At 34.4% G+C, this 14932-nt stretch overlaps 1 protein-coding gene across 7 annotated transcripts in view; it reads left to right on the top strand.

Moving 5' to 3' along the window:
- Positions 1 to 14932, top strand: part of LOC140439223 (band 3 anion transport protein-like) — a 453371-nt gene that overhangs the window by 204219 nt on the left and 234220 nt on the right. Inside the window, exon 1 of one of the 7 annotated variants that reach the window (XM_072529002.1) lies at positions 4159 to 4223. The exons of the other annotated variants lie outside the window; for them this stretch is intronic. Within the exon in view, the coding sequence (XP_072385103.1) occupies positions 4173 to 4223 (51 nt within the window). The 5' untranslated portion in view covers positions 4159 to 4172. Of the gene's footprint in view, positions 1 to 4158; positions 4224 to 14932 lie in introns of those variants that run through there. 7 annotated transcript variants of the gene reach the window in all.

The following is a 14932-nucleotide window of genomic DNA, read 5'->3' as shown; positions in this document are numbered from 1 at the left end:
TGGCATACTGGAAGCCGAATTTTCTAAGTTCCTTGGGGGTTAAACCGTAATAAATATATATACAGTTATTAGCTAAAAGTGTCTCTTGTTCCTCAGAAAAAATATTACGCCCATTGAAATAACCTTCACGTTCTAGCTTTACATTTCCACCATCTGATCTGGTTTTAACTAAATAGCGCTGAAGTGCTTTTTGTGGTATTGAGGAAGTCTTTTGCAATACTATTAACACGTCTGCATCATTTAAAACTGTTAAAATTGCTCGTTGAATGATATCGGCTGCTGTCTTGTTCTTACCACTTTTCCGCTTGTAACATATGCAATATCTTCTTCTTCATGTGCCTTGTCCGTTCCGAACGTTGGCAATCAACATGGCTATTCTGACTTTGTTTACGGCAGATCTGAATAGTTCAGCAGATGATAATCCGAACCATTGCCGCAAGTTTTGGAGCCACGAGTGTCTTCTCCTCCCTGGACCCCTTCTGCTGTCTATTTTCCCTTGAACGATCAGTTGTATGCAATATAACAGTTACTAATAGTTTGCAAGTGCTTCGATATCACTATCAACTTATTAATCCATTGTAAAATGTAAACTTAGTTAACAAATTCTGAAATTTGAGTGCATAATGGGGTTTGTCGATTAAGTCAACAGACCTTGGCATGGCTTAGCCGACAAGCCCCATGTGTCACCCTGTCATTCCGAGATCCGTATGATAGACATGTGTTACTTCTTATTAGAAATATTCAGTGAAATTTGTGACGAACAATTTTATACATAATAATACGCAAATGTTGAGAACCAAATTAATTGCTTACCAACGATAATTCTAGATTTCTCGTTTTCACCGACATAAAACACAAGCGACCCCAACTTCCAATCGTAAACACAGCTTTGTTTCATATCAACGACCGTAGACAATTCGGAAATAATTTTCTTGTATTCGCCAAGTATCGTTACTGCTTCTTGTTTTGGTAAATTCTTCTCAATTTGTCCGAAAACTTCTATCGGATGGTAAGAATGAGTGACCAACTACAGGAAAAACTAACTCAAGTAATTTAACATTTGGTGCAGCACATACCAATCATTATCGAGTTTTTATTTTGGCCACTGCATCCATCGACGACCAGTCGTACCTTCTTTGACATGTTGCCAAAATCAGTGTCATTGAGTGGATGAAAGACTGCAGAAAAAATTTCATTTGATCCTTTGCCAAACATGTCCTCAGTCCTCAGGACCTTATGAAAATACATTTTACTTTGAAAGTGGAGACTTTAAGGAACCTTCAACAACAGTAAAGTTATAAAAACAAAACTGCCTTGAATAATAAGCACTTTGATCAGGAACTTTGGGGAGGACCAAATTGTTTTGGCAGTCAAACGACAAAGTGACTAGGTCCTCTCTGTTTTCATGAAGAAATTGGAAAAATGCTTTAGCTCAAAGTTTTGTGAAGCCGTTTTTTAGTCATAATATGTTAGCCAAATTATATTTTCTGTTAAATACAGGGTGTTTTAAAAAGGTAGGTCATAAATTAAATCACGCATTCCGGGGACAAAAATAAATTGATTGAATCCAACTTACCTTAGTACAAAAGTGTACACAAAAAAAGTTACAACCCTTTGAAGTTACAAAATAAAAATTTTTTTTGCATTATCTCCTAAACTACTTGACATTTTGTAATAAAAATGGACACGTTACTTTCTTGTTCTGAAAGCATTTTTCATAAAAAAGAAACAACAAAATCTAAGCGCACAGAAAAATTTTAAAGGGGGTGTGCAGCCCTAAATCCCCCCAAACTTTTGAGTACGTTCAAATCAAATGAATTTTGTGGCATCATTAGTTTAACACATTATTTTTAAAACTTTTTTGCCTCCTATCACTTTTTCGAAAAACTAGTATTTTCCTAGTTGGCCATAAAATTACAATTAGTTCCTACGGATATAATAATTACAAACAGTTCCATCAATAATAGTCAATAATTTGAAGCTGTCATTTATTGTGTGAATAAGATTAATATTAAAAATTTTGATATTACAATGGCCTACACATTTCAAGAAATGGCAGATATGCATTTAACTTTGGGTAAGTTGAATCAGATTAAATTATGATTTTAATAAACTATCGGGAATATCGTAGGTGAATGTCAAGAAAATAGTGCAGCAGCCGCAAGGAGTTATGCAGTAAAATACCCCAATCCAAATACACCCGATAGACGATTATTTCTGACCATTGATCGTCGTTTACGGGAAACGGGTACATTCCAACCGCAAGTTGCTGGCAATAGTGGTCGTCCCATAATGGATGCAACTGATGAAGACATTTTAGAAATCATTGAAGAAGTCCCTGGAACAAGTACAATGGTAATAGCTGTTCAACTAAATGTTCCTCACGTAAGGGTTTGGAGGCGTTTGAAGGATCAGCTGCTTAAACGCTATCACTTAACAACGGTTCAAGAGTTATTGGCTGAAGATTATCCTAAAAGGATTGGATTTTGCAATTGGTTGTTAATGGAAAACCCTCGAAATGTTAATTTTATTAGAAATATTTTGTTTACCGACGAGGCTAACTTCAGTAGAAATGGAATAACAAACCATCATAACGAGCACATTTGGGCCGACGAAAATCCTCACGCCAAAAAAACGACTCATCACCAAAGGACTTTCAAAGTTAATGTTTGGGCAGGAATTGTGGATAACAATCTAATAGGCCCAGTATTTTTTCCCAACAATTTAAATGGTGATAATTATTTTCAGTTCTTGGCAAACGATTTACAAGAGTATTTGGAAGAAGTGAATATTGCAATAAGGCAAATATGTGGTTTCTACAAGATGGCGTTCCACCGCATTACAGTAATGAAGTCCGGGAATACCTTTGCAGGCAGTATCCTGGTCGGTGGATTGGAAGGAGTCGTGACGCACCTATTTCTTGGCCACCCAGAAGTCCAGGTCTAACCCCATGGACAATATCAAAATTCAACAACGGCTTGGAAATGGAATAATAACGCTCATAAAAGTACTCACCTTAGACATTTTGCAACGTTTTTCTTCCATTTTTCAGGTTGTCTTATTCGCTTCCTTGCCTTTGTTGGTGTGACAGGAGACGCATTAACTCCATGATAAAAAATTAATACTTTTTTTTTCATATAAAACTAATTTCTTAGACACAAATATAGTTTAGGAAAAGCACAAAAACAGTGTAACGACTCCCAAAATTAAAACAAATTATAATAGCACGATATAACGGCAAATCTAACCATATGTTGATCACGTGCGTGCGCTACGTGGTTCTTATTGGCCGCAGCGGAGATTGCCGTGTTTGGTACGCACTCAGCTATAGAGATTGACGCTTTTGATCCCAACATGAACTTTTCACTGCGATTTGTATAAAGTTAAGACCACTTTTGGTTCTTACAAATAGTTTTATCTAACAGATAATAAAAAAACGCAACAGATGGCGTCCCTAACTCAAAACAAGAAAAAGTGGAGATTGCCGCCTTTGATTTTACACCCCTCCCCAAAAAGAGATACTCAGTATCTCTTTTTGTTCGTCCCAGGTTTTTTGGCCGTTTTTCTGTTTTTTTTTTGTTTTACCTATATACCTACCAATTTTTTTTTCATGATTTTACAATTTTCATTCATTTCTTGTTGTACCTTCTTTTTTTTATATCGTTTTCTTTTAGTAATTTCGTGTCTGACATTAACAGTTTTATTCAAATGAAGATGAATTATTATTCTAATATTTTTGTTTATAAATAAGTACTTTTATAAGCTGAATATGAGCAACTTTTTGTCATAAATGAAACAAACATAGAATACTTGATCGGCATCCACACATTTTTGAATTCGTGCATTAAATCCAACACGTGTTTCTCGTGTGATAACATTCCTAAATCCAAACTAGAATTCAGTTTATTAAATTTTTTGAAGTTTATTAATTTAATTTATTAATTTAAAGATTTTTACTGGCTTCAGGATTCTATCACGTATTATAATTTGGTAGTAACTAGTATGCCGTCATAGGGCTCCTGATACTAATATGTAAAAATCGTCATATCTTGGCGTTGAAATAAAAAATTGCATACAACGTTCGGAAAATGCCGAACTAATTTTAGTAAGTATTGTTGTCATTAATCCAAGTAAGTGGTGAGCAAGTTAGTTATAAAATTGTAGTGAAACAAATGCAGGCAAATTTTAAATCTTCTTTGGAAAAGCTCCCGGTTCAGTCAAAGGTAATGCGAGTTTCTAATCAAAACAATCGTTTCTCACAAAATAATTATAATAAATGGGTCAGTATCCTGTTACGACTCAAAAACGAATCTTTTTGAGATCCTTTTGTGCACTATTAGAATGTTTTTGTCCTAATTTAAATAAAACTAACGTATTTAAGTTAAATTTTGTTTTAGTTTCCTTTGTTTATTTTTCAGACAAAAAATATTTATGCAAAGTTGGTTACTAAAACGGGTCCTCCCTGATATTTAGCATATTTATATATATATATATATATATATATATATATATATATATATATATATATATATATATATATATATATATATATACACAACGCAAAAGTCTAAGGATATTTTAATAATTTGACAATACCAATGACAGAAATTTCATGACCATATAAATTTGCTTGTACTATAATTGTTGATACAGACACTCACTTCTTTAAAAAAAAACTTGTGAAATTAATAGCAATAAGTGTTTTAGAATGTTTTTTATAAGGGACAAAAAAATCGACATTTTTATGTTTTGTTTGTTTTTAATTTTAGTCACTTTATACCATTCTTGCTTAATAGGTGAGTTAAAGATATTGTCTTTTTACCATGCAACGACAACATTTAACGTTGGATGAGATGAATAGAACCGTGAGACTCCTTCAAGCTGGTATGCGACAAACTCAAGTTGCTGACCAGCTGGGTGTCTCCCAAAGCGTCGTAAGTCGTTTGTAGCGTCGGTTTAGAGACACTGGGAGTCCAGCCGAGCAACATCCAGGAAGTGGTCGCTCTACAACCGTCGCTCAAGACCGATATTTAATTTTAAATGCCAGAAGGCAACCAAAAATTACAGCACCCGAAATGGTTAATGAATTACAGCTTGCACATAATGTAACAATTAGCAGCAGTACAGTGAGGAATCGTCTCCATGAAGCCAATCTTCGTAGTCGGTGACCACTGAGATGTCTACCTTTATCTAGAGGAAATCGCGCTGCAAAATTAACCTGATTTCAAGAGTTTCAGAATTGGACTGACAATGACTGGGCCACAGTTTTGTTTAGTGACGAGTCTAGATATGGATTTCATCCAGATTATCGTCGGACAAGAGTTTGGAGACGACTCGGAAATGGAGAACGATCACGACATCTTCAAGAAGTGTATACATACAGAGGAGGTACATTAATAGTATGGGGCGGAATCATGGTTGACGATAGAACTGACCTCATTTTCTCACGTGTCTTTCTCACAAGTCAGCAATATTTGGACACTATTCTTGAACCTGTTGTGCGCCCGTTTGCTGCTGCTGTTGGAGAAAATTTTTACTTTATGTATTGATGTATTGCTGTGGCCAGCACAATCACCGGACTTGAATCCCATTGAGCACGTATGGGACATGCTTCAACGAAGAATTACTCCACATATGGGCAATATCTACAATGAATTTCAATTAAAAGAGCTTCTGATAGAACAATGGACACAACTACCTCAAGCAGACATTAACAATGTGATTCAAAGCATGAACAGTAGATGTAGAGCTGTGATGAACCAACGTGGTGTCCATACTTTATTTTAAGTTTATATTTCGTATTTTTAACACTTTATGATGGTATGTGAAAGATGGGTGATTTGCAATATATTTTTTTTTTTGCTCCAATTTTATGTTTTTTGCAATTTATGGTTTTTGACATTAAACAACAATTTAAACTACAAATTTTGTATTTCTTTTTTTTTCAGTTGATTACAGATAAACAAAATACGTCTATTTATAAAAATATCCCTAGACTTTTGCGTTGTGTGTATATATATATATATATATATATATATATATATATATATATATATATATATATATATATATATATATATATATATTCATTGACTTGTCCTCGTGTTTTTCCTGATAGTGATTCGAAACGTTTTTTCCGATTATTGCCATTATCTTCGTCTTATCTTCGTGATACAAACGAAGAGATGATAGCAGACTTATATTGTCAGCATATTACAGATTTATTTAGTTTCATTAATTTTAGTCTTATTCATTTTAGTGTAGTTTCGTGAAGACATCTTCCAAAGACTAATTTGACATTTTTGTAGATACTGTGTATCTGATTTTCAGGTACCCATAGCTCACAAATGAAAATATAAACAAAGTGAAAGTTTTTATTAGTGTTTGGGATTTATAGAAATACACTGCCCTAAGAAATTAATGCTGCATCTTTTATATTATTAAATATTAGGGCTACAATTAAAACAAGAGATCTAGCTAATATTTTAATTTGAAAATATCGTGGCCGTTATGCTTTATAGCGAATAAAAAATGTTTTCGTGGTTGGACTTATTGGACTAAATACAGAATTGTAAATAAGAAGAGATAATAGTGGCTTTAGAAGAATAATAGTAAATTCTCTAAAATGTAAGTCGGCGGCATATTTAGATATAATTTTTTAAATTTTCTATTAGTCCACGATAGGACAATATCCATCATATTATGTTGATCAAAAATAAGTTTAAGTGACTCCATGGAAGCTAGTATAAGTGTCAAAATAAAAAATAGGACATAACAATAGCAGCGGCATATATTCCACCAAAACACAATATAAAAAAGAAGATTGCGTCCAGTTGCTCAACATCTTTGGAGAAAAATTTATCATTAGTGCAGACTCTAATCCTAAAAACACCGTACGGGGTTCAAGGTTAACAAATACAAAGGGTAGAGAGTTACTTGCAGCAATAGAAATAAAAAAGGAAAACTGGAAATGGAACAGGAAATGAAAATATGCAACAAATTTTATGAAAATAGAAGAAGCTGATGGTCCCAGTCTAATAGTACTAACAATCAGTCAGTGGCGGCTGGTGTGGTAAAATTTTGGGTAGGCCAAGCCAGCAAATTACATATAGCTATGTGTAATCAGTGGCGGATCCAGAGGGAAGGTTAACGGGGTCATGGGGGTCATGACCCCCCCCCCTTAAAAATATTTGAAAACCCACTTATCCTATTGGTGGTATGACTAAAAGTGACCTTGCATCAGAGAAAAGTATTCACCTTCAAGATCCATGAGCTCCCCAAAAAAAATTCTGTAGCCGCCAGTGTGTGTAATACATATTTTTGTGTGTGTGAAAGTGGGAATCTTCTAAAGACCGTACCAGATGAATCGTACTTGGCGTGTGTTGGATTCAAAGTAAACGGAGTACATCTGAACGCAGTTCCCCCTGGGGGCCTTGCCTTCGGATACATCCGTGTACAATGCCTACCAACTAAACTTCAGTTCTTCTAGATAATGACGATTCCAATAGTGAAACAACAATGTCCAAATACTCACTATCAACATTACTATTACTGCAACCTGGTAAAGCGCCAGAAAAACTCATTTTTATGTATCACTTATAAAACGATCTCACTATTCCAAGAAAAATTTAAAAAAATCAACCTCGATCGGCCAAACAACTAGTGCAACTAGTAATAATAACAGATAACAGTGAAAATTGAACTAATGCTCGGCGACAATGTTGCTATATATAAGTTGGATACAATCAGGCGACATAGAAATCATGCAAATGTGATTTTTCTTTCGAATTTTAAGAATTTTTTAAAATTATTATTTATTTAAAATTTATACTTCTTTGCAATTGTGTTGTTTGTTTAAAAATATATTACAATTACAGATTATGTTACATATTTTTTTATCATAATTTAAAACAAAAATTTATATTACAATTCGATAATTACGTTACAAGTGACAACGATGGTCATCGTAGGCCCGATCGTCTGGTGAATAAACAGCAAGCATAAACACGACAATAATAATCGCTGTCCGGCAAGCTGCATAACTTCAAACGCTTTTTGTACGAAGATCTTACGTGAGCTGGGTCGGCCAGTTCCGATCGGGCCTATTAATGATATTTAAAATGCGTGAATACGATTCGGTGTTTTCTGTGGGAATATAATAACATAGTTGCTTTAACGGACGCTAATGTATTGAGTGATTTAGTACATTTAAATGTTATTTACATGCAGTAACATAATTTTTGAATATATGTTTTTCAATTTTAAAGCTCTTAAAATTATTGGGTAGGCCCGGCCTATCCTGCCTACCCCCAAAATCCGCCACTGCAATCAGTGAGCATATTATACTAAGAGAAAATAACCCTAGCTTAACCAATAACAGAAGGTCCTAGGCAACTTGAGGCCTGCTTGCTCCACTGGTTGGTATGCATCTAGCTTAGCTGTAAATCTATTTGTTATTATTCGGGTTAGTAGTTTGTAAAGGTGTGACAATAAGCTTATTGGTCGGTAGTTTTCTATATTTGCGGCGTCCCCTTTTTTAAAGTTATACTTCTATACGCGCGCTCCACGTTGGAAATTTGTATGGGAGTGAATCTGCGAAATCATTACATATGTAAGATAATGAGTAAGAGAGAGACAGAAGATATATTTTCTCTCTCTTCCTCTCTCGAATATAAAAATGTTCCTTTTGTATATATAATTTAATATTATTTATATATATATATATATATATATATATATATATATATATATATATATATATATATATATATGAAAATTACTGAGTTCTCGGGAAGAACCGCGTTGAGAATTTAAAACTCGACGTTTCGGCACCCATTTTGGAGCCATTATCAAGAGTGATACGGTTCGGTTCAAGTTCGGGGTCTCAATCTGCCTACTCCCCTCACTCGAGAAGTACCAGTATCGTGTTCTATATTGCAAGAACTGTCTCTCGGCACTGAGGTCTCAATCTCCCTACTCCTCAGTGTCGAGTGACAACCGGTCTTACCCTGTGTGGCTGCTTTTATACTCGCTGTATGCGCGGGAACGGTATGCGCTGACGTGGTCTGAACTGACGTGGCCTGAGCGGTGTGGGCGGGAGGGCGCTGAAGCAGGGGTCGCCATGTTGCCGGCAATCGTTTCGCGTCATCGCGCGTGTTCAAGCTGGGCCGTTTTTCGATTTCGATAGCTTCACGAATGATTCTCGCTTTTAATGAGCGGATGGGAGCGATGGTTTTTGCTTTTTCGAAATCTATTTTGTGGCCTGTCTGAATATGACGTTGGGCTAGGGCTGAAGTGGTATCGGAATGTTTGACTGATAGAGAATGTTCGTATTATATATATATATATATATATATATATATATATATATATATATATATATATGATATTATACATAATATTATACATATAATAGAATATTTATTAATATTATTATTTATATGATATGTTTTGTATTATTTATTAAATGTTCATAATTATATTAGTCTTTTGTATTTCAAAATAATAATCTCAATAAATCACTGTATGATCCAAAACTGTCAATTTTGAAATATATTTGTGTCATGTCCTCGGTAGTATAGTAGTCAGTATTCCCGCCTGTCACGCGGAAGACCGGGATAAGATTCCCAGTCGGGGAGGACTTTTTTATTAATAGTATTACATTATTGTCATTTTTAAATATTTATGGATATTGCATTTTAATTTGTATTGTATTATTATATGGAATTATGTTGCACTGTATTGTAGTGTATTTTTTTTATGTATATTATTGTCATTTTTAAATACTTATGAATATTGCAGTTTAATTTGTATTGTATTATTATATTAATAACAAAATAAACAATGAATTTTACTGCAGAGTATGTATAAAAAAATTTTGCATTCAACTCCTTTCATACATATATGAAAATAAAAATATATATATAGAATTACATATGTAATGATTGTGCAGATTGACTCCCAAATAAATTTGTAACGGCGAATGCGTGTATAGAAGTGTAACTTCCACCGGCAGTCCCACTGGACTGCCACACCCGTTTTTATGGAATAGAATGACTTCCGCATTTTTCTATGCTTTTGGTATTTGTCCTTCCAATAGGCATTTATTCAGTATTCTTCTATACCATTGAATATTTTGACCACAGGGAACTCGGAGAAAATGTTTCGGCGAGATCGGCAAAGTATACAAATAGCACAGTTTCACTAATGTGTTCTACATGGTTTTCTGTCATCCAGTGCTGTACTTTTTCATATTCCTTGTCGTAGGCATCTCTTGACTTATGTGGTAGTAACTTTTGCGTTGATTTTTCCTCTTTTTTAAAATTTGATTAGATCTCTCAAAAATATCTTGCATTTTCACGTTTGACAACATTTCCGTAGCGTAGCAACATAACACGGACGATAGAATGTCTACTAGTAAATATATTGTCAAAATGAAATCGAATTTTCGGATTTTTTAGAACATATTTATTTTTAGAGGCAATAACGAACTAGTATGACATAAAAGTTTATATGCACTGCGGGTATTAATAGATGTATATGCCATCGGGCGACTTACAAACCCTCGGGCCAAAGGGCCTCGGGTTTGTAACATCGTCGCCCTCTGGGCATAAACATCTATTATTTAATACCCTTGGTACATAAATAACTATTATGTACTTTTATTCAATATTGTTCTAATTTTACCCTAGAATATTGAATTGATACAATAACAATAAAAATAATCAAAAAACACCGTTTTTGTGCACCTTAAAAGTGCCGCTACAGTTTGCAGTTGCAACCACTTAAAGGTAAGCAAGCAAGCAATTTAATTAAACCCAGCCTGTGAGAAATGTTCACCCCTAAGAATTACGTTCGGGTGTAACAATTCATTGTGTGTGTTAACTCGAGTAAAAACAGAAGTCACCCCACCGCGCTCCAATGCTCCAGACCACCCCTTTCCCCCCTATAGCACTCTGATGCGCGATAGAGGCACAACTATCAGCCAAATGCTCTTGTGGAGGTCCTGGGTAATAGAACCCCAACATGGTTTCCTAACCGAATGCAAAAACTCAGGACGCTGAGTCATTGTCGCTATATTCCTGTTATCCTAATGTGGCTTATCTGCGAACTAAAATTACTTACTTGGGCCTCAAGTCTCCGCTCTGAGCCAGGCTCAGTTCGGCGACTTGGTGCTCAAGGGGTTGGGCCCTACGTGCCCGGATTTTGGGGTTTTTGTTAATTTCTTTTGTTGACTTGCGCCAGTTTTTGTTAGTATTTTTTAATTTTTTTGGTGGCCGAGGCCGGTTTTTTGTGTTTTTTTTTTGTAACACTTGAAGGTTACTCCAGGCATTGCCTTTCATAACGCTGTACTGGCTTCAAAAATTCACTAATTAATGCTCAAAATCATTTATTTTTGTCTTTACAGCATGATCATAAAGGAGATGCAATCTGAAAAAGTAGAAATAGCTTAACTTATGCACTTGAGAAACAATTACTGTCTCTGCCAATTAAATCACTACATCCTAATACTAGGTATTATATAAATAATATCTTATATAGGAATCAGTTGTCTTTAAACTTAAATGAGTAGGTGTTTAAATTATGTGACATTAAAAAAGCAATCATAATTAAAACAATAATAATTTATATTATGTAATATTTTCCATCACAGTTGGTATTATATATCTATCTTTAGTATAAATCATTTATATCAACATCAATAACTAGATCATTTATTTAAAAAACCGTGCCACAACCTTATTTGATCTTTATATTACCTGACCTTTCCAATATTGAGTAAATACTAAAAAATGATTGCATCCTTGCACTCAAATCTAATGGAAATATTTTAAACGATTTACTAATTTCACGTCACTGACATTGACACTGAAACGGTAAACGCAAATGTAGAAAAAACTGAAACCAATTTTGAAACCATAAACAATCCAACACCATTGCTCTAGGTCGGTGATGTAACGTTGTGCTGTGTTATACTGCTCCACATAAGTACGAAAAAATTAGATTTATATAAACGAAAATAAAAAGAAATGTAGCAAAAAGTACTACAAAATGCCTAATTGTAAATGACTCAGTTCTTCAGAAAAGCTAGCAATAAATGTCACTGAGGTGTGATTGATTAGTAATATTTTTAACAAAGTCGGTGTTGATACCGTTCGGATTGGACAGGTGTAAAAACTTACTCCGGTTTTTCTCCGGTAAATCACCATAGACAAGGACGTGTGTTCGCTGAATGGGGTGTGGTGCAATTGGAAATTTCCATGTTAATTAAGTATTAAGGTTATGAAAAGATTTAGATTTTGCAATATATTGGTAATTTATATTTACCTGATCTCCGGAGGAAGTATAGTGGTTCATCTTTAGGAATGCTCCATACCATTCAAAAATTTTAAGTACAAATTTCTGGACAGTGGATAAAATAAAAGAATGGTTAACAAATGAAAATATTTTATTTCCTCAGGATTCTTTCAAGCCTCAAGAATTACTAGAGGTAGGCAAAAGAAATAAAAAATCAAAAATGTTTATAGTAGACGACATTATACATAGTTTTGGACATAATGTGTTAAGACTGCTCCCTTACCATTGTTAATTTAATCCCTATGAATCCCAACAGTTTTGGAAGTATGGCAAGAAACATTCAATACTGCTTCTTCTGCAATTGACTTTCTCAGCACAGCGGACTGTTTAAGTCAAAGTTTTCATCCGTAACACAGGTCTACATTTTTATTTTCATGAAAAAGTGTTTTAAGTTGAATAGGTGTCTTATAGTAAATGAGATGTGCTGATCACGAATCTGTACTTAGTTTTTTTCCAGCACGTCATGTTTTCAAGAAAAGTGTGTTTGAAATTTGTCATAAAAACTGCCAAAAATACTGAAAAAAAATTTATTGAAACCTTATTTAATATAAAATTACTCTGCAAAATTGAGCTCTTCTTAAAAAAAAAAAAGAATTCAGTATAACCTACGTTAGACAATTTGGTTTTTTTTTTTTAACCGTTCTCGTTTTCCATGAAAACTGCATTTTGTGGTTTTCATTTTATGGATTTTTGTGATCGCTCTTCAAGGTCCAGCAGTAATCAGCCATCATTCTTATATCCCATCTTCCTTGGTAACGTGTCTCCATCTCCTTTATATCTTAATGGAACCTGTCTTCCAGCTCCTCGCTGACAGCTCCAAGATTTTCGGAAAAATAGTCAACGTGGGAGTTCAAAAAATAAAGTTTGACGCTCATATTGCATCCCAGTTTTTTATAATTTTCGACCATGTTAGCTACAATTTCTTTATAGTTTGGAGACTTGTTGTTTCCAAGGAAACCGTCTATGAGTTCTACGAAAGAACTTTATGCTTCAGATTTATCCTGGGTCATTGTATTCTTGAAAAATCGGTCCGATTGTAAGGGTCGAATTTGAGGGTCTACAAAAATTCCTTCTTTAAGTTTAGCTTCAGAAAGTGAAGGAAATTTGTCGCACAGATATTTAAAGCAATCAAATTGTTTATCTAAAGCTTTGACAAATTACTTCATCAATCCTAACTTTATGTGAAGAGGAGGCAAAAGAACTAATTTTGCGTCAACTATTGTATCACGTTGCTGCACATTTTTTTGTCCCGGTGCTAGTCTTTTTCTGAGTGGCCACTCTTTCTTAACGTACAGACTGCTGACCCAAAAGCATGGATATTATTTTGAGATCTCTACAGAGTTGCCAACAATATTCACTATGCTTTATTTTATTTAGCAATAGCTCAAAATTCTCATATATTTCTTTCAGATGCACGAAGTTAGCAACAGGCACTGAGGCACAAGTATTACCATTGTGCAACAAGACACTTTTCAGAGTTCTCTTAGAAGAATCATTAAATAACCGCCATGACGTGGAATCGTAATTGTCAGCTCCCAGTTTCATGCCTGCTTCAGAAATATTAATAATACATCCGTGAGTCCTCTTGAAAAAAATATTTCGCGAACTGTTTTTCATGATGCCTATACCACGAAAATGTGGTACCTGGAACCAATAGATTTTTATTTTAAAGTCGTGATCCTAAGATTTATGCAGCATTCTTCGATAGGCCCAAGTCTCTCACTAAGTCATTTAGTTTAGCTTGGATAAACTTTTGAGGTTGGTCTATCTCAGGATTGAATTCATCTTCATAGGTTTTTTCGTCTAAACTTTCATCTGATGATTGCTGTTGGATGGCGTGAAGAAAAGTTGGAGGAATAGGGATTCCTGGTTCATGAGATACAGGTCGTTTAGCAGAAGGTAAATCAGGATTTTGAATTTTCTGTATTACTGTAATTTTCTCCATACCATAGGAATGCCGAAGGATAAAGAGTTACTTGTATCTTTTGTCTATTTTCTTAGTAGTTCGACACATTGAAAGCACACTTTGTGTAGAGTCCAAGGTTTGTCCTGATCACCAAACTTTACAAGCACTAATAAGGTACTTGTTTGCACTAGTACATAATATCTCACAAGGTTTTTTTTTTTAATTTTGTAAAAAAATTTTGACGTGATGGACTTAAACCGAATTCATATTCAGAATCAGCGTACCCGTATTAGCTAAGGACACATGTCAAACTCAAAGCACCAAAAATCATGTCGGCCTGTGAATCCAAAATAGTCAAAAATTCGTGAAATATACTTTAGGAAACGCTTAATTAAAAACCCATTATAAGCAGTGTATCGACTGAAATGCAAACACTCGCCTCACGCATCATTTGTATTGAAAATAAAACATTTTACTCCTAATCAAATTAATAGCATGCTTGAATTCCCCTTAATTGGATAAAACAAGTCAGTTGTGTATAGGTGTTTTTGTTTCGTCGTGCTATTAAAGAACTATGTCATGGTAATGTCAATATTGTTTACTCTTTTTTGCGGTTGTGAGTAGATTTTAATAAATTGACAGGGATTAGAGCGAATCGATTTAGTAGAG

This window comes from Diabrotica undecimpunctata, chromosome 4, assembly GCF_040954645.1.
Source record: "Diabrotica undecimpunctata isolate CICGRU chromosome 4, icDiaUnde3, whole genome shotgun sequence".
NCBI classification, from domain to species: Eukaryota; Metazoa; Arthropoda; class Insecta; order Coleoptera; family Chrysomelidae; genus Diabrotica; species Diabrotica undecimpunctata.
This window is presented reverse-complemented; position numbering and strand designations above follow the sequence as displayed.